The 24,770-nt window shown below is 42.2% G+C and overlaps 1 protein-coding gene and 2 non-coding genes across 3 annotated transcripts in view; 2 read left to right on the plus strand and 1 right to left on the minus strand.

The window, feature by feature from the left end:
* Window positions 1-76: 76 nt before the first annotated feature.
* Window positions 77-148, plus strand: trnae-cuc (transfer RNA glutamic acid (anticodon CUC)). Its single transcript has one exon. It is a non-coding gene; the product is annotated as a tRNA-Glu (tRNA).
* Window positions 149-213: 65 nt separating this feature from the next.
* The window catches only part of fgd5a (FYVE, RhoGEF and PH domain containing 5a), a 31,416-nt gene continuing 6,859 nt past the window's right edge, over window positions 214-24,770 (minus strand). The window contains exons 3-20 of the mRNA XM_010768176.1: window positions 19,507-19,624; window positions 17,932-17,990; window positions 17,538-17,568; window positions 14,348-14,499; window positions 13,109-13,265; window positions 8,470-8,560; window positions 7,953-8,003; window positions 7,709-7,767; window positions 6,937-7,008; window positions 6,701-6,769; window positions 3,375-3,458; window positions 3,196-3,275; window positions 2,951-3,047; window positions 2,535-2,672; window positions 2,165-2,267; window positions 1,917-2,053; window positions 681-809; window positions 214-372 (exon numbers count right to left, since the gene is read on the minus strand). Coding sequence (XP_010766478.1) covers window positions 214-372; window positions 681-809; window positions 1,917-2,053; window positions 2,165-2,267; window positions 2,535-2,672; window positions 2,951-3,047; window positions 3,196-3,275; window positions 3,375-3,458; window positions 6,701-6,769; window positions 6,937-7,008; window positions 7,709-7,767; window positions 7,953-8,003; window positions 8,470-8,560; window positions 13,109-13,265; window positions 14,348-14,499; window positions 17,538-17,568; window positions 17,932-17,990; window positions 19,507-19,624 — 1,786 coding nt within the window. The remainder of the gene's footprint in view (window positions 373-680; window positions 810-1,916; window positions 2,054-2,164; window positions 2,268-2,534; window positions 2,673-2,950; window positions 3,048-3,195; window positions 3,276-3,374; window positions 3,459-6,700; window positions 6,770-6,936; window positions 7,009-7,708; window positions 7,768-7,952; window positions 8,004-8,469; window positions 8,561-13,108; window positions 13,266-14,347; window positions 14,500-17,537; window positions 17,569-17,931; window positions 17,991-19,506; window positions 19,625-24,770) is intronic.
* On the plus strand, window positions 1,112-1,183 carry trnae-cuc (transfer RNA glutamic acid (anticodon CUC)). Its single transcript has one exon. It is a non-coding gene; the product is annotated as a tRNA-Glu (tRNA).

The raw sequence follows: 24,770 nt of genomic DNA on the forward strand, positions 1-24,770 counted from the left end.
GATACAGATTGGTGCATATACCAGATTGGTGCATGTCAAATGTTCAAAATGATGAGTCATAATATCTCCTGTGAGGTCCCTGGTGGTCTAGTGGTTAGGATTCGGCGCTCTCACCGCCGCGGCCCGGGTTTGATTCCTGGTCAGGGAACACAGTTTTCCCAAACACTGACCCTCCATAAAGAAAAATCTAAAGTTTATATAAGCCGTTGGTGCTTACCTTCGTGCAGTGTTAGGATCCTCCGCCCTGAAGGTGTAGTACAGGGTTTTCTTGTGGTACAGATGGAAGACGTTGCTGCTCTCTTCTCCCTCCGGCCTCTCGGTCAGCTTGACCGTGAAGGCCTGCAGTGGTAGACTCTCTGAAGCCACTTTATCCTGGAGGAACCAGAGGTAAAGACATTAAACTCACAGATACAAGTTAACCACACGAATGAGATGACAGAAATATGCAAATAACAGGAATGTCTTAATAAGAACAAAGCAATGCACACATGTCAAAGAAAGAGAGCACAGAGAATCCCTTGATAGGTCATGTGGAGGAGGGTTGAACAGTGGAAATGTGAGTGTTAATTAGTGCATTGGCCAGATGACAATAAGAAAAGGATAGACGCAGGTTGTGAGGAAATGACTGAGATATAATTGAGTGTTTTGGGGCTGGTGTGGGAGACTCTGTGCCCCCTCACCTCCGGGGCTGTGAAGGTGTAGAGCACCTTGTCTTTGAGGAGGAACCAGAGCCGCTTCCACTTCCTCTTGCTCTTCTTTCTCCGCTGCAGGCTGCCGCTCATGGTGGAGCCCTCCACTGTAAGCGACACCTGATGAAATAAATGCCAACATAAGATTCAATGTAATACACCAAAGCAACAAACTATACAATCACAATCTCCATTTTATCTGACAGTTTCAACTATTATTTCAACAAAAACAAATCTGATTTCTATTGCAGGGGAAGGATTTCATTACATTCCTGTTTTTTTGTCTAACCTCTGAAGATGAGAATTAAGGGGACAGAGTCATAAAGTGACCCCGCTGGCAGCTGTTTGACACTACTCTTCAGATGTCAGTTGTCATACATGCCTAACATTCCATTCCACAAGCTTTACATTACTGACACAGGTCCCTGGTGGTCTAGTGGTTAGGATTCGGCGCTCTCACCGCCGCGGCCCGGGTTCGATTCCCGGTCAGGGAACTCACTTTATTTACTGGATACTATGAGTTCGATTAAAAACATATAAGCATATTGAACTAAAATAAATTTGTGTTGTAACTGGGGATTTGATTTCATTCCATCAAAGTACTCTGTCACTAGCCTCACTTAAAGGTGACCTATCATGCAAAATGCACTTTTGTACGTCTTTTCTACATGAATATGTGTCCCCGGTGTTCCAAGGAACTCACCAAGTGTCAGAAAACACAACCCTCTCTATTTTCCTCCATACCCAAATCTCTTAAAAAGGGGCTGCAACGGATCTGATACAGACTGATCCATATTTGAACACTTCTCTGACGTCACAGAAGTGGCGCTACGGCTATTAGGCCAACTCCACCAATCAGGAGGAGACAGCCACGGACATTGCCGTTAGAAAGCGCTGGAGACGCTGTAGTACATATGCCAGGCCTGTAGATGGTGCTGTTCTCACAGAATCAGCCCATGCAAAGACAGTGTTGAATTGAGCGAAATGAGGAATGGCTAAAACGCATGATCTGTTTGGTATTTTGAAAAATAAAAAGTATAAATATGCCTTATATAGGTATGGTCCTACACTATATTATTCAAATATAGCATGATAGGTCCACTTTAAACATCTATCATGACCATGAGACAGACAATGAGAAGTGGATTTGGAGTTGAGGGGTTGAGATGCATAGTGATCAGGAATTTGCCCCGTCAAGCTTAATTTGTTTTTGTTATGAAAACAGACCTGGTTGAGAGGGGAGGTGGTCTTCCGGCTCTTCCACAGGCTCGGGGGCTGCAGGCTCTGGAAGACAGCAGAGAGCGGACGGCTGGCCCGGTGAGTCCGAGGGCTGGAGTTCCCGCACGCCCCTGACAAGCTGCCACCTGTAGACAAACACATGAACAGTTAATACCATATCAAGAGGAAGGAATACTTTTTTCTTTTTGATCTTCCCCATCACGAGTGACAGTACATGCAGAAAAGCTGACATTCACCTCTTTTCCTGAGCTCAGTATAGCAGTGATCACAGACTTTAGCCACCCTGTCTTTGAGGTACTTCAGAGGGTATCGGTTCCTGGAACAAGACCTGCACACCACCTGCTCAGAGACACAATACACACATTTAGATATCACAATATACACACCACATAGACATAGAAAGGCTATTTGACCTTGTAGTACTTGATATTCCATCCATATGATAAAATGACAACTTGCAACCAAGAAAATGATCAAAAGTGGCCCTTAAATGAAGAACCTATAGCACAATGGTTTTATTGGAAACCTAGCAATTAATTATATTATATTACTATTAATATCAGGTCCGGTTCAGAAACTGTAAAAACAAAGTTGTGTGTATCTGACCTTGCCACAGGCGTTGCATTGGTGTCGTCTCAGTGTGAGGCTGAAGTCAGAGGTGCAGTTCATGCACATCATCACATGAGAAACAGGCACCAGCAAAGGAGCAGCTTCACCCAGCGCCATCCACAGCTTCTCACGGGCCTGTTGGAGGCAAGGACCAGGTGTGGTTATAGAAATATTATCGGTTTATTGACTGCAGTGAAAACGTTTTTGGAAGTCTAAACGCAATATAATAGGGATTTAAGCAGATTATTTTGTTGGATAAAACATAGTGTAAATTAAAATCATAATGACATCCAAGCAAATGTTACTGTATGTGAAACACACCTTATTATTGCAGATTTTGAAAGTAAACATTTAATTATTACATTATATTTGATGAACCCAGAGTAAAAAACAACCTCTCTTTACATTCTTACCTCACTGCAGGGTCCACCAAATGTACAGAGTCCTGCAGCGTGGTCGGCTACAGCCCGACTCAGAGTGTGGAACCAGTCCTCACGCTCTCCCACTGAACTGAGGAAACAGAAACACAGAAACAATCATACCTCATACTTCTGAAAGGCTTTAGATGGATCATCAAGACTGATTCATCCATCATCAGAGAAAAGTCTTTCGAAACAATTTCAAAAGCATTATTTTTAAGGTTTGGTCAGATGCTCACCTGGCTGACAGTGTTATGGTGATGTCAGACACCTCGATCCTAAGACAGTTCAGCACGTCGTCGAGGAGGGGTTTGCTCACCTGTGTGTGAGGGGGGCAAATGCACATCACAGTTAAACCAAAAAATATAGAAAGTTGGAGATTAACTGTGATTGACATGAAAGGGAGAAGTGAATCTACCTTCATCCCGGACAAAGACAGCGTGTTCTTAAGCCTGTATTTTCCATCCTGCTGTGGGTAGGTGTACAGCATTATATCGTTCATCTGATAAAAACACATAGAAAGAGGAAAAATGCAAATTATGTTAGGGGTCTCCTATTTGATTATACGAATAACATAGCAGATAATGTAACATCTTAGTTGACTGACTACAAAAATGTGTTAAATTCCCTATTTCCCTATATCTATTCAAGGATGCAAAACCCCATATTGCCACAAGGTGGTGGTGTTCCCTTGAGAATAATGTCGACAGTTGCAGCACACACCTCTCTCTTTATTCTTTCTTTCTTTCATGAGAGCTACTTTCTGTGCTTACCTACTTTGATCATGTTTCCTTTCACAGTGTTCACACATGTCGGTGAACAACATTCCCATGTATGCACACAACAAAATGAGGTAATAAAACTGTTTATTTGCTTGTCAGACCAGAAGTATTGTGATCTCCTGAACACACTGAGAAGTCCATTGTGTTACGAGAGGCATTTCATTCCTTCCCAGACAAAAGGGATGACATCATGGGTCACACCTAATGTGTGCTCTAAACATCCGCTGGGGCCGTAAAGGCAGCATCCAGGAATTCTCCACCCTGCTCCGGGCTCCAGGCCTCCCCTCCCAACCTTCCCAGGCTACACTGAGAACCAGGACTGGGTGGAACCGGCCACCTTCACCACAACAACAACAACACACGCAGCAGTAACGGGTTCACTGGACTCTACTGGCCGGAGACAAAACACAGCGCGATGGCCAAGCCCCGAGCCCTGCCTCTGACCTCTGGGCTGCAGCCACCGCAGCTCGTCTGCTCCACCCTGCGCCGCTCATTTACTCCAGGATTCCTTCCACAGAAAACCAGCCAAGTGCCAAGTTACAGATGACTCAAACGACTTTCCCAGATGAGACGCAACATGTACCCACTTGACCTGTCGGCACTTAAGACGTTTCGTTTTTCAAAAGAACTCACTAAACCTTCATTTTATTCCCCTTGGAGGTATGATTAGGCCCACAAAAATTAGACCTGACTCTTCATGATCCCGCTTATTTTCAAAGGTCGCTCCCCTTGAGCCTTAGCCTGAATGCAATACCTACATTTAAATTGCAAAAAAAAGGAAATATATTTTAATTTGATTTAAAAGCTCAAGTCTTTAGTACAGAAACAGAGAGTTGTGACACAATCTCAAATGTGCCTTCTAATAAATGCTCAACACAACTTTCTTTTATCACATAATATAGGGTCTGCATTTACTGTAGTACATCCACAGGTAATTATCTCTTTACACCAGCCTGGCAAGAGAACAACTCAAAAGTACAAAGTACAATATTCTTTCTTATTTCCTCTTCTTGTCTCATTCAGCTTTGTTTTTCCTTCTTTTCTTCTTATTTTTTCCATTATGTGTAAGTACTACTTATGTTTGTTGTAAATACATTTTTTACGGCAAATTATTTTGTTATCTATTGTGATAAATAATAATAAAAATATATATTTAAAAAACCATGCTGCTCCTTGTATGCCTGAACATTATCGATAAACAAAAGTGTGGAGAAAAAATGCAATGATACAAATAAAATGTGGGAAAATTGGCTCAAACTCGACCCCTTTCCAGCCCTAGGGAATTTGAGAAATTACAGCACAATTACAGCCGCAACCCAGAGGGTCAAGTCAGGCCCACTCAAGTGAGGGCAGAGAATCAAAGCTCTGATTCAGCTTTTTTCTTTCATTTAAACTGTCTTCCCTCTGGCAGCTTTCTCCTTCTCCATCCTCTTTCTAATCCCTTCCCTCACTCCCTCTTCGTTGAGCCCAGGCTTGTGACATGGCTGCATCTTCCCTCCATCGCTGAGGTGAGTGATGGCTTTCATCTTCACCATTGTTCGGATTCTCTTTCCTTAAAAGCCCATAAATAACACCTGACCCACTGAAGCCGTCAACCTCAAGAGAGGGAATGGCTATATAACCCTAATAGCCTACAAGCGTCAACCACAAGCCCTTTTCAGTCATCCCTCGACTGCAATCCTCTTTAGAAGGACTGAAGGAGAATAAGGGCAAACTGAAGATAAAAATAAGAGATACATAAATCAATTTCTTCACATTGTATTGAATTTGGATCAACAAGGACAAGCCAAAAATCCTAAATACTGCTCCTACGGATATGCAGCTCAAGCATAATTCATAACATGAGACAGCACTGATTGCACATGGAACAATAGAGTGGGCTTCTCTGTATCACGTTATGTGTTTGTGTAGCACCCCCCCCCCCCCTCCGCCAACGCCTCCTCCCCGCATTCTACAGGGTGTCTGGCCTTCACTTTGCTGTCAGTCCCCTCCCAATACACAGGAAGCCAGCATCCAGTGACCCACACCAAACATCCTGTAAGGAAGTGGGGCCCTCGAAAACAAGTCCTGAGAGGCGAGGGGAGGAGAGGAGCGAAGAGGGAGGCCCTCTATGGATGGGTGTGGTGCCAAGTGGAGGTCTTATAGCCTTGGCCTCGTGCCCTCCCTCCCAACCTCCCCTACCTCGCAAATCGATCTCCACCCAACATTCCACCATATTCTCGCAGACCCCGCTAGCTTTGTTTTTATGTTTTGTACAAACAAATCAATCCCTTGGACATTACAAACTCAAAGTGTGCATCTAAATATTGTTCAAACCCAAAGACTTTATTTGAACCCCTAATGGAGAGCGTTAAGTTCCAAAAGAAACCAACATTTTTCTTTGAATATGTCAAATATCACATGTGGTATATCTTCAATGAAAAGCTCAGACAAACTAATACAAACGATACTTGTGTATGATGCAGAAGGATTTGAACATCCTACAGGAAATAGTTTGACACTTTGAAAAGCATGCTTATTTGCATTATTAGATATGAAATTAATATTACACTCATAGCCGTCTGTTTAAGTTGAAGCAATCGCCAGGAGGCGGTTAGCTTAATTTAGAGAATATAAAAAGGGAAAGCCTGTCTTTCCTTTCCCAAAGTGAAAAATACACCTACCAACACCTCTGAAGCTGACTAATTAACACGTGTTATCTTGTTAAATTGATCTGTCTTACACCCAGCAAGGAACCTCCTGGTAAATCACAACTTGAAGATATCAAATATTAGGTGTTAATTCATTATAGTTGAAGTGGTATGGGACTTTCTCATCCAACTCTTAGCAGTTGAACTAATAAGAGTATTTCACAAAATGTCAAACCATTATTTTCAAACAAAAGGGAAAACAGTATGTCAAAGGCCTACATGACAGCTATTGCAGTCTAAACATGTGTCATAAAGAGTGCATGATGTATTACCAGAAACAGGTGTCGAGGCTGCCTGCTTTTCCTCGAGACCTTCATCAGAGTGCCCTCTTTGACAAACATCTGAAGAAGAAACAACACGCATGTTAAGATTTCAAATTCCTGCCTACGTCAACTTTGTTTTAAGACCCTGTCAAGGCCTTCCAATATTATTTGTCAGACGTCACGACAGACCAATGCGTCGCTGTGTTTTGACAGTGAGACAGTAACACTGGCCACTTGATGCTCACCCTTCCAGGCTTCAGGAGGTCCCTCTTGCCCTTCACGCTGTATTCGATGTGGACCAGACGCAGCAAGTTCTCCTGAGGGAGCAAAGAGATAGAGAGAGATTATCCAGTGATGGACGGAGCAGGAGACAAAGAATGAAACTGTCCCTGTTTGTTTGTGAATGAAAGGGAGGAAGGCGGAAAGGGATGTGATACGGAAAACTGAATAGAGGGGTGGAAAGAGATAGAGGGACCCTCTGTGTTTCCACTATCTGTCATTCTGTGCATGCGTGTCCCGGCATGTGCACAGAAGAGGAAATAAAAGCAAGTGTGATAAACAGAGGAGGCAAGCCAAAGGGAGTCACAGGGGATCTTGACAGTGAGAGGCGAGAGGGTTTGTAAATTATCTCCATGTTTGAGGAGGAGCACAAGCCATGTCCACCCTTACACAGCTCCCTTTGTAATGATACACCTGGGACTTTCTGATGACATCATCTTTCTTTGCCCCTTGCGTTTTTTCAACGGGCTACAGAGGTTGGCCTCCCCAAAGAGGGACAGACCTCTCCTTCACTGTTGCGTGTCATTTAGAAGAAGGATTGATACACAGGAAAACCTCAGCTGTCTAACTTCTTTACGCTCCATCTCCATCCTAGAATTGCTTTTCATTGCCAAGCGGAATATAATGACGTGTCTCAATAACAGCACACTGGGCTGGGATTGGGAGTATATCAAACTCAACAGGAGCTTAACAGTGTCAATGATATAAGCACAAAGAGTCTTTTTAGAGTTAACTCACCCCCTGTTTCAGGTTGTCATTGGCCTGGTCTGCCACCTCGGACACGATCACCAAGGCAGCTGCAACATAAACAGAGAAAGAAAGAGAGAGAGATTTATGCGCAACCCAATTCAATAAAGACACACTCAGTGACTGTGAGAGGACAAATAGGGCCTGATCATGTTTAGCAGCTGCAGTCTGTATGCATGTGTCAGTATGTCTTTTACTAGTGATAAAACATGACTTTAATGGCGTTCAGGTTTACCTTGCGTGTCCTCGTATTCTTTAGAATCAGGAGAGAGGTTGTTCAGGTAATCTGGAGAAGACAGAGATAGGTCAAGGCATGAAAATAAGGTTTAAAAAACAAATTAGATTTTATAAACTGTAAAGTATAGTGCAACATGGCAAGAACTAGGCTAATACACAACGGTATGCTAACAACCTGTCTTCTCTAGCATTTGTACATTTTAAAAGCAGGAGTATGTTTTTTAAAAGAAAACAAATGTTAATTCTTCTTGAAAAGCTTGAATTCATGAGCAAAATAACAAACCCAACTCACTTAGAAGATACTTGGTTAGGTACACAGTAGCCTAGCTAACCGTGGCTCACTTACAGTTAGCCAACATTAGCAGTGCTTAACTTATTTGCTACTGTTACAGTACGTTTTAGCGGCTAATGTTATCCCATAGTTGTTATGAAGGGCTTCAATAGCCCTTGTTAGGCAAAATTACATGAGCTTGCTTTAAAATGTATTGAATAGCCTGTGCGTATTGGTCTGTTACCTGTGAGTAGCATTCGATATTGAAGCACTCTCACTATGACCTGCAGCAGCTGGTGTTTCAGTGGGATTTCAGCTTCTTCTGGGCTTCTTGTCTGTTCACGCACAGAGGTCAAAAAAGAAAAGAAGTAAATATACAGATTTCACAACTTGACATGGGTTTTAAATTGCTACATTGACTCATAGTCAAAGCTTGAATTTGACATCTTGCAGGGTATCCTATATGAAGTTGTTTTCAGTGTAGGCTACTGAATTGACTTCCACTGAGATCAAACCATTAAAACAAATATATAGCTTGATCGTCAAAAGGCATTCCTGAAATGCACCCAGAAAACCACATCTCTTTGAAGGTGACCTCTATAATGCTGCGATGCTGCGAGTCAAGGTCACTAGTGACCACGGGGGCACTATCGGACTAACTGACCTTGACGCATCTTCTCAGCAAAGAAAACCCCTGAACAGCTCCCATTGTTCTCCTCACAGTAGTCATTTGCAGGTGAAAGGGGGCAGAAATTGGTCCAATCAAAGAGAGCTTTAGAAAATCTATCAGGATCTAATTGCCTCTGACAGGTATTCATGGCCTGAGCGGTAGAAGAGCAATGGGGACCGGGCACACACACACACAAACACACACACACACACACACACACACACACACGCACACNCAGTGCATTTTATAATCCAATGAAGTCCTATCTTTCATTAGAGAGGCACAGATAGCGCCCTGCGGGAAACATCATCTTCATCTTATTTACACTGCACACACACTGCTCACACACTGCTCACACACTGCACACACACTGCTCACACACTCCTCACACACTGCACACACACTGCACACACACTGCACACACACTGCACACACACTGCTCACACACTGCACACACACTGCTCACACACTGCACACACACTGCACACACACTGCACACAGACAAGAACCCACACAGACACACAATGAACTCGTCTCGGACACATTCACAAACAATATATTATTGATGCGCCCCTCCACACACAAGCAGGGATAAACACACACACACAGACCTTGGGCTGGGGATGAGATAACACTGGTTTGGCCTGTAAAGGGTAGGGCTGGGATGTGAGGGAAACACACCACTCTTTATCTTCATTATCGCAATCTGGAGTGCAGGAGTGAAAAGTAAAACAAAGAGCTGACGCCTCTTTTAATGAGCAGGCCTTTACAAAAACTATCTTTTTGTTCCTATTCTTTGTCTCATCCTTCTCTCCTTAACTTGGGCCCTCAGCAACAACCTCTGTTTTGATTCATCTCTCTTTTCTGCTCTCTTTCCTCTTCTCTCCTATCACTACATGATGCATCAAGTACTATAATAACCAGCTCTCCATTATTAGACCAGCTTGGGTTTCAGAACATCCGCTCTACTCAAGTGTCGCTTGTAAATTGTCATCCAATTGACACTTGTTCAGAGGAAGTGGCTTTCCAGAGATGGTAATTAGCGTGTGGTTTGTTTGGGTGAGCGAGCCAAATGGGGGAGGAGAGAAGAGGGAGTGGGTGATGCCTCGTGCTGGGAGACAAACACATGCACACACACATACACCAACACTTTTCAGACTCTTTCACGGCCAGCTGATTTGCTGAATGCACACACACACACATTCACACACACACATTCACACACACACACAAAATGCACACACTGATCTAATTGGGGAGTTGTAAAGGAGACTGCTTCTCTAATTAGCTTCTGTCTGCCTCATTGCCCAGCTGCCTTTACAAGGATTTCACTCCATCGCTCTCTCCCCCTATCGCTCTATGTCCACCTGCTGCACAGCCTCCTCCTCTCCTTTGGGCTTCTTGCACAAGAGAAAACACACGCAGGCTTCACACCGACACAAGCCATGGCATGAATATAAATCTAAATGGATGTGCTTTGGAAAGGGGATTTCATAAACTAGTTTCACAAGATCTACACAATTTGTGTATGGACATGTCCCTGGGAAACAATCAGACACCAGCACAACAAGGTGCAAACACTCACAAACAAAGGGTACACACACACACAACCACACACACACACACACACACACACACACACACACAGAGACACACACACAGACAGACAGACAGACAGACAGACAGACAGACAGACAGACAGACAGACAGACAGACAGACAGACAAACACACAAACACACACACATATGTACAAACACCTCACTGAGTTACCCAATGTTTATAGATGGTGTGGTAAACAGGGGAACTGGCTGTGGAGAGGAGGCTTTAATCGTGTAAAGGTCTAGCTCTGATCTGATCAGAGTCTGTGGCTACTTCATCACTGTCATCACCACATCTACAATGGAATTATTACCACTTAGACTGCTGGGCTTTGGCTTGGAGCAAAATAAAGCGGGAAGGTTGAGAAGAAGAAGACGTGTTGAGGGAGGTAATGGGTTCAGTCTTGAAACAAAGAAAGAGATGAATTGATGAAAAACTTGTAAAGGTCACGCAGTAGAGTGCAGATCTCTACCAGGGGTTTCTCCCTCTCCTCTTACAATTAAAAGGATCTCTCATATCTAACTTTAGTGTATCATAGCACATTGGGTGTGGATTTAATCTGCAGATGCTTCGGTTCTAAGAGAGACCAAACTGTTTTAACTGTCCATCATGTGGCCTGCCTAAATCAAGGTAAGGGTGTTTAAGCTTTTGTTACAGAAGCATTTATCGGCCGGTTAACAAGAGTAAGGAGCGAGCTTTCATCGAAGGTATAACATAGTTCTAATATTGTGTATCATCACAACCATGAGAGGTCATTGAGCGTACCGTCGTAAAAATACAGACAGGCAAAACAACTCTACAGAACGCCCTATAACATTTTCTTCAATTCACAAAAATATCTGCAGTCAATTAATACAAAAAAACCTTAAAATCAGTGTTTCCACTACTAAGTATAATGAGGGGTCACACGGCCGACAGATAAAAGATTATCGGCCCCTCTCAGTAGTACATATAGTGTCCTATGAACCGTACGATCCTCCTTGATCTCCCTCAGCTCTCCTTCTCCCTCATTACAGTGGGGTCACATACACCTTGCAAATCCCAAGGCAGTGCTTTTGATTCAACACAGCATCCATCACACAAAAACAATGCCCTGGTGTGGGGAGGTTGGGGAAGACAGACCTCAGATTATAGTCTTATATGCAGTATGGGAAATGTTAACACAATGTTCTGTGTGTATATGGAGTGGCAAGTGTGGTGAATCTGCCGGTGGACTGAGAATAGGTTATTGGATATGCCTCTGGGTGTTAATTTAGAGGTGCAAGATGAGATGAGACTAACCTTTCTGCAGAACATACAATATACTTCTGTCCTTTTATGCGTTTATCCTTTTTTGCAAATCAATCCATTTATTGCTACTCCAGGTGGCAATTAGTGGTTTATGATGTGAGAAAAGGCACTATTATCAACTTGATGAGGCTAAAATAAAGTGGCACGAATTCGATCAAGGTTATCGAAGACACTTTGTAAGATACTAATGATCATTGTGATGGTTAAGGGTCTTCATCTCTCACCTCCACTCACTCTATTTACACAAGCTTCACTAAAGTCTGGCAGAGCCAACATTTTCCTTGGAAGGGGCAGCTGCTTCTGAATATTCATGAGCGGAGACAGTTGGTGCCTTGTCCGTTTCTTTCTTATCAACCTCGAAGCATTGTGTCAGCCACTCAAAGTGTATCCAAATACAGCATGGGACTGGTAATGCGTACAATTTGGGGGGAAAGATGCTGAGTTGAGTAGGAAGCTTTGTGAAATTCAATGTTTAACATAAACAGAAACCCAGGATAGGCTTTCAATTGGGATATTTTATTATTCAGGGTGACCTGTGTGCTGCCACACAGCGGCAAATTGTGAATCAATTCTATAGACCAGGACACAGCTGCATGAAAATGAGAAATCTATCTCTTTGGTCTTATCTTTAGGCTCTCTTAATATCCTGTCTTTTAGTTACAAATGGCCAATTACATTGTCACCAGTTTGAACTATACCCATTCCTCTCCAATATATCAAAAGTGTTGCTTAAAGTAGACCAGGCACACAATCTGTGGACGATTGCGATGGGTTTAGAATGAGCTTTGCTATGAATTTTGATCTTGACACCAAAATCCCACTTTCCTGCTCTCCAGGGAGCGAAAAAGGATGAAGGGATCCATGCTGGACAAAGAATGAGTATTTGGTGTTGAGTGGGTATAAAATATGCGTGCATGACATCGGAAAGGTCAGCTCCATGGAGAGGAGAGGGAAAGATGGGGTTTAGAAAAGGCCATTATCTCCATGTGGAGCTGGGTGACACAATCTAAGTTGAGAGCCGCTGAAGGAGCTGGGGAAACAGGTACCATATTTACTCCCTGGAAACACATACAAGGCTTAACTTTCCCTGCATAAACAGAGAAACTGAACCCGAGGTTTGAGCTGTCAAACTGTCAGCATGTGACTGTCAAAATACTTCTATGAGCTCCCCTTTGAAGAGGGGATCTATTGCAGTGCGCTCAGTAAAATAATAAACACAAAGAAAAAAATGGGAATAGACACAAAGACTAACTGTTGGCAGGAGACACAATGAAAATCTCCCTTTGTCTGCTCAGGATCGAGTTTCACTGCTCAGCGTTTTACCTCAAATTTCCTAACGATGTTGGTGAAGGCCTGGTTGTCTTTGCAGCTTTCCTCCAGTAGGAACATGCTGCGATCATACTCTGAGATAAAGGTGTCAAACACGCCAAAGTCCTCGCGACGTGACAGGATCACATCGACCACCCTTTGGCTCTCCTCCCTGCACAGATAGAACATTTTAAGATTAAGTACATTTTCTCAAGTCCTTTCATGCACATTGAATGTTTGTTATTTATATCAATGCAAAGATCGATAGTCTACCATGAAACATTTTATATTCTAGAATTTGTATTCAACATTCTAGAATTGTCATTCAACATTCTAGAATTTGTATTCAACATTCTAGAATTGTCATTCAACATTCTAGAATTTGTATTCAACATTCTAGAATTGTCATTCAACATTCTAGAATTGTCATTCAAGGAATCCATGACTTGTTTTTGTCTGTAACCACTGTCCTTTAACGAACATACTTCTCCCCTAGTTTTCATACATTTCCCATAATGATGTTGACAACCTTAAACAAACAGAGGTTAACATTTTCCTTACAATTTTCTTTACAGTAAACGACATTCATTGTGACTTCACTATTTTAGGAATATAATCCATCACTCGTAAGATTATGGAACATCTGAAAATGTCTAGAAAGATGTCATTGTGAGAGGGTTTTAATTGATATTTTAAATTAAATGAAAAGTTGGACATTTCAGGAAATTAGCTTTTTAACAAAAATAAAGATGGGAATATCCCTTGTCTCATATTGTCATAATCTGCCCTGCCCTTAGGTTATGTTTAATTTATTTCATGTAATTCCTTCATGTTCTGTGTTTCCAGTTTTATTTAGCGTTGTCTGTATGTTGTTGTTGATGCATGGAGTTTTGTTAATCTGTAATCAGCCTGTCTTTTTGAATTTCAGCCAGTAAATATTGTCATTGTGTCTGCTAGTCTCTAAATAACCTTTGGATCTGCTCCTTTACACGTCTTTCTGGATAAAGAATGACCTCACAAAGTGTTATTTTATCCTGCATTTTAAAGCAGGGTTATAGGTTGTAGAGTAATTATTGTGTGACCTCAGTGTAGAATGGCGTATTTTATACTTTACATCCATGCTGCATTAGCCTGTCTCAGTTTTAACTGTCTTGTGGCTACATACTAAATACATCACGATTAGAAACGGCGTCATCTGCAGTGTACAACACAGGCAACAGGACAACTAACAGTAATGTCCCTGGTGTTTCTTACCACTGAGTAATGCGTTCCTCCAGCTCAGTAAGGATGCTGCTGTGGAGGGTGTAGACCTGGGGGAGCATGCCCAATATCTCTCCTAACCTCTGCTCCTCCAGCACAGGCTCCTCTTCCTCCCCCAGCGCCTCCATCACTGCAGACCTAAAGTCCTGCACAGGAGAGGGAAAAGGGATTTGTGAGAAAGAGGGATATTTAATACAACAGACATATGGGGTAGAAAGAGAGGTGAATGCAGGAAAGGGTAAGGTAAAAGAAGGAAGTGAGCAGGAGAAATTAAAGGCAACGAGGAATGAAAAAGGGGGGAGAAATGGAAGGAAGGTCAGATACTCCTAAACATCCTTCCTGCCACCCTCCCTTCAAATCACCTCAGAGCCTCCCCACCACTTTGGGCTCTGTCCAGGCATTCAGGAAAGGCGGCACTGCTTGTACAAGAGTATCAAACCAGGTGTTGTTGCATAAAGACCTTGGTGCTCAATGACACAATGCTGGTTCGTACAAAATCCCCACTTTTCATGTCCCCTTAGACAAGAAATGAAAAATTCACTGACATACAATGAATTCAGGTTCACTGAAGTCTATTCAGCGCACATAAAACACAAGCAACAGGCATTAATAGCTCCAGTGCCAGACACTAAGAGGGCCAATATGAAGAGTTATGTCACACGGGACTAAAAAACCAAAAGAGATGTTATTCATCCACACACAAAATAGATGACGGTATAAAGAAATCTGTGTGTGTGTGTGTGTGTGTGTGTGTGTGTGTGTGTGTGTGTGTGTGTGTGTGTGTGTGTGTGTGAGGGATACATGTCTGGAGTCCATCTATTCCAGTTCTGAGTAAAGCACTGACATAAAACAAATAAAGTTGTCCCAGCTGCTGGATAATGCGGTGACACCGGGTGCTTCAGAGCACGCCGTTCATCATGCACAATCGATCGCGTATGAGTTAACATTCATCACATCTGCCGGGGAGAAGAACAGCTCTGGTTGTCTCCTGGGTTACACACAAACACTCAGATCCATGAATGAGAGGAGCTTTACTCTCCAGATTTTCCCGGTCCATTCTCAACCTTATTCCCTCACATCGGGCAGGTCAAAAGCAACGTTAAGCAGTCGGTCGAGCAGCCAGTCATGCTCGGTCGTAGCTCAGCAAAGAGAATCTGTTCGAGGTCACAGGCTACACACAAGAACAAAATAATAAGCCCTATGTGTTGAAGCTTCTGCAGGGAAAGGCCTTTAGAAGAGGAGCACGGCCTCCCTTCCTATGGCTTCCTAGGCTCTGGAAATTCTTTGTATTCTTGTTATTTTTTATCAAACAATGGAACAATAGCTCATGTGTGCCTCTCACTTAACGCCCCCCCTCACACCCCAAACTGTGTGTTCGTACCGCTGGAGTGTTTCCCAGCTGTATTGCTCAGTTTCATGCTAATTATGACATGACACGAGTGATGTGTTGAGATATTAGTTACTGTTTGATGCACAAACAGTAACTAATATCTCAACACAACACTGTTTGAAGTTTGAAGAATAATAACACCGAACACAGCAGCAATGCATTATGCAGCAGGATGATACAAAAAAAGCCCTCAATGTCACCTTAGAAAGGTGGCAAGAAGATTCAATTAGGTCCTGTGGTTACACAAGAGGCGCTCAAACCAAGGTTAGTATTAAAAAAAAACGAGGATTTTCAATGAAAATTATATAATGGAACGATTCAAGATAGACTGTCAAATTGTCACTTTAAAGCCCACATTGACTTACAGAATGTGTTTCTGTCAGTGCTTTGGCATGCAGCAGCTAATTAGTATAATTGAGCATAATGATGAGACTGCAGATTTATGAATATTAGAGGCGTCCATTGTATAATATTTGCATTACTTGCTGTTTTAATGGCGTCAAATTAGACATTACACAAAGCAGCTGCTAGTGTGCCCACAGCAGGCTTTCATAAATCATGGTGGGTGGGCACATGTAAGAAATTCAGGTTATGACCTCATTCAAGGTTATAAGGTACAGGCTGACTGATGGGCTTCCCCTGGTTCAATGACTCTACCTGTCAGATTTGTACTGGCAACCATCACCTTAATGGCAACTCTTCCTCACCGTTCTTCCAAAGGTGTTGCCTATCTGACGTCTCCAGCGGGACTTTCCCTTTTCATTAAAATGAAATAATGCTCACCTCAGCCAAGGAGGTTATGTTTGTTTCTCAGCAGAACTATGCTAAAAGATTTTCATGAAACTCGGTGAAGGGGTGTAGCATGAGCCAAGGAAAAAGCCATTACATTTTGGAGAGGATTGGATCAGGAGGGGGGTTCACGGATTATGTTTCACTTTCATTAACATTGCAAGAGAGAGCATTGCTGCTGCATTCGTGTTGTGTCAAAATAATCCAAAAATGTAGTTTCCGAAAGCGAACATTTACGTTAACCCTCCGGAACGGCAACTTGGAAACAGATGTCGACATGTTGTTTAAAAGCTTTGGAGCAATGAAATAAAACACTTAACTTAAGCTCATGAACACACCCTTCTAGTTTTTAACTGTTTCACCATCATTTATGTGGTGCGTTTGGTAAATCCATTCCCTCCAGTGATTTGGTCTGGTTTTGACAGGCAGTAAGTGAGAATTGATGGAAGTAGATGAAGAGAGTTGGTGGTGATGCATGGCCGACCGTATGAAGCTTACCCCAGCTCAACCTTAAATCCTCTCTCCCGCATTAACAGAAGTCATTTCACCTCTAAAGGGGATATTCTCCATTTTAAGGCCATATGAAGTTCACACCGTGCATAAACCACAACAACTAAAGGGCCCAGCTGACTTTTTGTGACCTTTAGGTGGCAGATTGCCAGCTGAGTTGCTATGAATCATTGTATTTATGTATCATTGTATTAGTTGAGTAAGGATACAGGGACAGCAAAGGAGCAAAACGCCCGCAGTACGCACGCTGCGTCATCTTACAACTGACCACTCCAGTGTGCAACACATCAACTCTGTCAAGACCAGGAAGTAGATCTCGCTGCAACAACATTGATAAACCTGAGCAGAGCCTTACGACAGGAGACGTAGACAGAGAATGGGGAGCAGACAAACAGGAAGTCATGTTATCATTAAGAAAGTTTAATAGGCTTTAAAGGAGGATACATTCAAAGCCAATGTGACACGCTTATGGCGTGGCAGCGAAGCTTTTCTTACCTCTTGAAGGTACTTGAGGTTGCTGACGTGTCTGGAAAACAAGAAGAGAGAAACACAAGATTTAATTAAACTCTGAAAACAATTTACAACCTTCTACACAACTATGTTAATCTTTTCTACAAGACTCATTAAATTATCTAAATTATGCATGATGGGAAAAGTACATCAGAAGAAGGGTTAAGTGTGTAGCAGGGCAAGAGCAAGCCTGGTGTGTTTAATAAGTTACATAAGACACTTGTGTAATTGGCTGTCAGATAGTCCGCATTCAGGATAAATTAGCTCAGGAGCAGGAGAGATACAGTCAGAGGAAAAGGAGAGTACACACAAGGCCAACAAAAACATCAGATTTGGATGCGTCTGTGTGCAAACGGGGAAATCCAGCGCAGATACTCACAGTCTCTCTGAGTCGACCAGCTCTTTGGCGACGTAGAACGCTCGGGATCGGCCATCAATCTGCGTGACAGCGAGGGAGAACAGTGTGAGATGAATGAACACAGCTAATGTTTAAAGGCTCTCTGAGGGCACTTATTCCTTTCAAACATTAATAGGAACAGCTTCGCAGCAGCCAAGGAGGCCGGCAATAAAGCAAATTCACTTTTTTTTAGTGTCAGTTTTCTGCTGTCGAAATAAGACTGATTATTTCATTACAGTAACAGCAGACACACAAAGGGTTGCTCAAATACGGAACATTTAAATTCAGATACATTATGTATGAGAGGCTGTGGCGACAACACTGCTGCCCATTGATTTAAAGGCTAATCACAGGGTCTCAAAACATCCGAGCCGAAACATAACATTGAAGCCATTTAGGGGTTTACCGGCAAGACTCCGGTGCTTTGTCAGTGTTATTTTGTTTCTTCCTTTATGGGGCATTTCACAAATAATGCATTAAGGCACGCTGATCCTCATTTCCTCAAAGTAAAACCAAAACACAGTTCCATTAAAATAAACTGTTCCTGCAGCCAACTCAAGTCTCTCTGGTCCTCTTCCTCTCTGTTTTTTCCTCAATTTATTGTTTTTTTGCTTTGAAGAAGGAGAAAACAAGGAAATGTGTGTCACGTGATGTGAGCTGTGGCCTGATATTATTATGGGAGCAGGACGGGTGGGGTCCATCTCTGAGCTACTGTAAAATGGATGCCTTTTACTGTACGGGGAGTTTGAGGCCTGAAGAAATAGAGTGCTGCATGGGTAAAGTATTTTTGTAGGCCAACAGGGAAGTCAGCATTGTGTTTCCCTCAGAAAAAGCCAGACACATTTTTTATTGGATTTTGGATAATTGCAGAAAATAAGCTTTGTGGCAAACATATGTTTATATTACTTAGCCTACATATGTTCTTTAGCTATATCATCTTTACCACATTTTGGTTTATTAAGCATGAAAGCATGAAAGCAATCCCAAAAACATTATGGGCGCATGACTGTGTGTCACCAACTACTGTATTCTCATTTAGCCACATGTTAGCAACTGCATATTGTAAGACACGTAGTAGCTTTGAAATTCAGGTAATTACAGATTTTATGTCCCAGAACAAAAGGTTTGATGATACTAAACTAAATGCTTTATTGTCCTCGTAAGGAAAAATGTTCTGGACTCCTACGGTTGCACAGAAGATCATAGAAAATCATAATGAAATTGTTTGTGTTAACCACAGACCTTGTTACAGGGATTTAACCCATAACACATTTAAAAAACGAATTGACTTGGAGACAATGGATCAAAAACTTGCATCGTTTATAATGTATCTTCCTGTAGAAAAGATACACACAATAATTTACATTAGGTTCTGTTGTTCAGTCCTACTCTCGTAAATATTATATTGTCATCTTCATTCCAATCTGACATCGCCATGTGTAGAATATTTTAAATGAGTTCCACAGGGTCATTAATATAATGCCAGTCGGTAGCTCAGAGAACATAATTAAACATCTTCTACCCTGCTTTCATCTGTCTCTGTATCCCATAGCTCACCTGTCGGTCATAACTCTGCTCAGCCGCCCCCTCTTCCTCCTCTGAAGTGCGCCCGTGGTCCTCGTCCGCTGACAGCCCGGCAGAGACGGCGTTCATCGGGAAAGGCTCCGTGTAGGCACTGCCAAGGGAAGAGAGGAATGAATACAGCAAAGCAGCTTGAAATATGAATACTTAATAGTTACAGCTTCTACATTAGAGCACATCTTCAATAGCATTGCTTTTACGAGATAGAAAGACACTAAGTATTTTTAATTGGCATTACATTAAGGCATTCCCAAAAGTACATGTGCATTAAATCTTTGCAGCAGCCTATTCTCAAACCACTGAGCTTTAAGTCTGCTATAAATATACGTTTTTCCCTTTTCCTGTGTATGCCTCTGAGCATTTCCAATCCTCCCGTAGAGCCCTCCAGTGGCACACTGTAATCTCTTTCATCATTAGTTCTCTCTCACAGATGGCACAGTTGTGTTCGTACACCGGTAATCCTTTTTTGTGCTACTCTACCTGAGGGGGCCACGCTGTAGGTCACTTCACATGTAATCCCTTTAAATGCTATCCGTGATAATTATTAATGTCCTTATGGCACAGTCAAATCAATTCAGTGTGTTTGATCGAATGCATATTGCCGCGATGATAACTGGATAACAACTTTTCCAAACTTCAGTTTTATAGTATGCAATGTCTCCACCTTTTACCTCCGCTGTGCAAAATCTAATTGAAAGACTTTGTGGGACTGATTGATGCATTTGATAAAAAAAAAAGAGATTTTGAAGTTCAATTAAGAAAAGTTGTGCTATCTCCTTGGGTTTTGACTGCTTACTTAAATGTATACCGGTAAAACAGCAGAACTGAAATCAGAAATAGGATTGTGTTTTATAAATCATTTCCTATATATTTTCCAGAAAAGCTTATATTCCTTATATATCCTTATATTCCTGCATCGATTAGTCCATTCATCAATAAGCCGATCAACAGAAAAATAATCGAACTGATTCAATGTTTTCATACGTTTTAAGCAAATAATGCGACCCCAATTTGGGAGAATTCGCAAAATATGTGAAGTTAAAATCACCATGATTGGGTTTTGGTTTGTTCCGTGACAAAACCAACAATTTGAAGACATTACCTTGGGAAATTGTGTTTAAAGAAATTCTGATTTTCCCTTTTATTCTGACTTGCACAGGTAATGATGGAAGGTTGTCCTGATGTCTTAAACAGCCGCTGAGTGTGTGTGCTGAGAATAGACGGCTATTAAAAGGCCAAAGGTTAACAGAGTTACCCAGTGGACTTCATCTCCATTCAGTCACACACACACTTCATGAGGTTCACACACACACACACACACACACACACACACACACACACACACACACACACACACACACACACACACACACACACACACACACACACACAGGTCCTATTGGGTGGGCTGAAGAGAGCACCTACTGTACAGACCATTACTCATGGTTGACCTCAGAGTTGACAGATGAACCTGCTGTTGGCTCCTGGGAGATGTTTCAGGGGAAAGAGGACTGGAGGAACCGGTCTTCTTGGAACTACTTCTTAAGCTCTGATTTATTCTATGACTACGGGGAATCACTTTATACGCTCAAGAGAAATGCACCGCAGGTTATAACCTTCACTTTTTCACCCCTGACTATCAACATGTCTTCCAGAAAAGACCAACAGAAAACTAAAAAACTTTACTCCAAGTCTGAACATCTGTATCTTCTATAGTGTAATCATATTTATTCGTATTTTTCTGGTCAAACTTATGAGAAATTCTATGAATCAACGTACTATAATGTTGAAGCTTGCCAACAACATTGTCTCTGACCCCAACCCTGTCCTGAACAGCGATTATGAATTGTTGTTTTCATATAAATGTTGTCAACAAATCAGAGATCCCGCTATTCAATCGGGTTGGACTGAAGCACCCTTTTGTGCACCAGTCAATCCTCAAATTAAATACATAGTTAAATCCCAGGTCAAATGTAGGTCACAGGGTCTTGAGCATGTTTCTCCTCAGTGATTGGTGTGTTATGTTAAATGTTTGTTTCCTTGTATCTTGTCTTGTACATTTCAGACTTGATCTGACAATAAAGTATTATCATATCGTGTCATGTCGTGCCGTGTCATAACGTATCGTATCAAAAAGGCATAAACATTGAAGTGCTGGTGCATTAGGTTCAAATTGGCTAACAGATGGGTTTTCAATTGCGACAGAGATATTTAGAATTATTGCTGTCCTGATGTCAATGGGAATGTAATTATTCTTTAACAACATGGTCCATTCATCAGCATAACATCCTAAGAATAGCTTTTGTTTAGTAGCTTCATACTTCGTTTCCATATTTGAACTTGCTAATATGTGATATTCTAATGTAATACATGAAGCCCTATGACAAGACCATTAAAGCAATGCTATTATTCTAACGGAGTGCAATGGCAAAGTTAAATCTACTGTGTCAGATTAAGAGGAAGACACAATGACTCTCTCTGTGAAAAATACCTTTATTCCACCTGTGAATTCGATGATGCCTGTAATATGTGATTCAATTGGGCTAAACCTCCAGTATTGAAATATATATGAAGCGCAATCAGACAGGCCTTTTTCCACTTGTAATGGCTCCATTATAGGGAATAACAGCAGCTGAATAGGTTCATTAGACTCCTGACGATAGATGATTGGGTTACTGATGGGGCGATCAAGAGATTTGGAGCAGTTTTAAGTCGTTTGCTGCTTTTAGTGTTGATGATTACATGTACCCTGTGGCTGTTGTGCCGCTGCTGTTGTGACAGTGTGTGATGAAGTGATGTGTGAAGACACTGGCAGATCGTCACCCTGCATTATGTGCCAGGCTGGATTAGAGGACCACATGTGCAGCAGTGTTCCTCACTTATTTTCAGTTGATTAACACTTTGTGCCACTGAACAAAGAGTATTTTAGGCGCTGTATGAAGTGGAAGGCTGGAGAAATTCCCGACAAACTTTGAGCAACAATAACAGCAGACCTGGCATTCCTGACGGTACCACACCTCACCTTGTTGTTCAAGGGAGAGTCAGGGAAGGGAGTCTGGTGACCCCTTTCTTCTCCCTCCATCCTATCTGTTCTCTCCCGTCTCCACCTCCCAGCCTCCCGCCAGAGCCCCGCCCTCCTCCTGCATTTCCTGTAAACAGGCTGGTGGGAAGCTCCTAGGCTGGACGCTTCCTCCCCGGGGATGACCTGGCAATGACCTCAGAGCGCATGGCACCAGGCCTGGCGAGCCAATGACACGCCCCGCCCACCACCTCGCCACACAGCACTCAGCCACCACCCAGTACAACAATGCACTTAAGATGACTCCCTCATCACTACTAACACTAACATAACAGTGGGTGGAGCAGCTGTTTGAGAGGCCATGGCGAGGCTTTGTCATCACATTTTGATGTTGAACTGTGTGAAGTGAAAACCGCACCAAAGAGTGAGATTTGGTATATTTTAGCACACATTAACAGTACTTTCCTGAACAGACCATAGCTCTGTTTATGGTGTGCACAGTACCAGCACAGCAGTACAAAATGTACTACTATTAACTGGGACGTCAGCAAAAAATATTAAACCCACCTGAAAGAAAAACCTCATAAAAAGAGAATCAATATAAGTTTAAGTCTCTGTATTTACTAAACGTTACTGGTTGCTTAACCTTACCAAGAGAGAGACAGCCCATTACATTGAGGAACTGGAGGCTTTACATCCGCCTATTCTCTAGCCAAATTAACCAGACTCACTTGAAAACCCCCAAGAGATATCACTTCACAGAAAAGGGGAATGGCTATATTAGCAACTAGTTTTTTGTAATGAAATCTGATGGCTAAGGCAAGAGTAGATAAGAGGGAGAGATAACGGCTTCCTCTGGGTAAAATGTTGTCAGATGGCAAGGTAAAGCGATAAACATAATGGTAAACAAAATCTTAAATTTAGCTGAGACTTTTTTTAGGTGGGCCTTCGTTTTAGGTGGCTATAATACATTTTTGCTAATGTCCTCATCCATTACATTGCTTAGCTTCCTGTCTGTTTAACCAACTGGGTGCCAATATCATTTATAGTTCTGTAGTACACTCAAAATAGATAGACCATACAACCCCACTTCAGAACATCCAAACTATTCTTTCGGAGTTTACATATATAACACTTAATGAGCTCTTAGTTGGGCACAATCACAAATCCTGGGCTTTCTTAGCTAAATAGGTTTTTTAAAACACATTTGTTGCTACAAGGCTACAATTCTGCCGACACTGCATTTTTAGCAGGAGCTCTATCTTTGATAAAGCAGCACAAAGTAGTAACTGCATGCACAGAATGCAAACACACACAAACCCACAAACAAATGCCTTGGTTAGGATTGGAGTGAATCGTTAGTGTGTCTGTTCTTTCTGTGCACTGTGTTAGCCTGCTAATGAACATGTCTCTTTGCTTACCCTGACTGCTTGTGCTGAGCTAGCGTCTGAATGGTGCTACACATTAATCACACGAGTGGAAACAAGCCAAGCCTGTGGAACCGCAGCTTTGTGAGTTTTCTTAAAATGAGTGTCTGCTACTGTAGGCCCGGTCCTTTGGTTTGCAGCGCTCTGGGGCCATTTGGTCATTTTCCTCACCACAAAAATCCACTTCTTCCTCTGTTGGTTTTAAACCACATTGACTGTTGAATGTGTACTCAATAAATCACTGCCATCATCGGCTAGGCATCCTGGGACAGCGGCAATGTCAAGCTTTGAACAGAGTTTAGGCTAAAATGTACACATAAAGGCAGGGACAAACACCTACTGACTACACAAGACCCTGTGCTGTGCACACACAAACACACATGTATACACTCACATTCAAATAAACATAAAAAAGCACCATATAGACACACCAAAGAGCGGCCCAGGCAACTGAAGCATCTCCGGGGGGAATGCAGAAAAGGCGAGGCGACGGGACGGATAGCTTCTTTGCATCATTGAGAGTGGAGACCTCCAAAACACAATGAGCCACATCGATAAAGTCACTAAGGGAAAAAGAGCTCTCACTGGCTTGGAAATAGAAGGGTTTTAAATGGAACTATATGGACACAGTTTAAAGTACACTGTAAATACACTGAGGGGAATTGACGGTATAGCTTGTGTCTGGAGGAGACAAGTCTAAGTGTTTAAAAAGTTCATAAACGGTTTGAAATGCAAGCTGAACCCGAGGCAGAATAGTTACGACAGTCAGTTTCTCCAAAAATAAAACAGCATTA

The sequence above is a fragment of the Notothenia coriiceps genome, unplaced genomic scaffold, assembly GCF_000735185.1.
Source record: "Notothenia coriiceps isolate Sejong01 unplaced genomic scaffold, NC01 NC01_scaffold00005346, whole genome shotgun sequence".
NCBI classification, from domain to species: domain Eukaryota; kingdom Metazoa; phylum Chordata; class Actinopteri; order Perciformes; family Nototheniidae; genus Notothenia; species Notothenia coriiceps.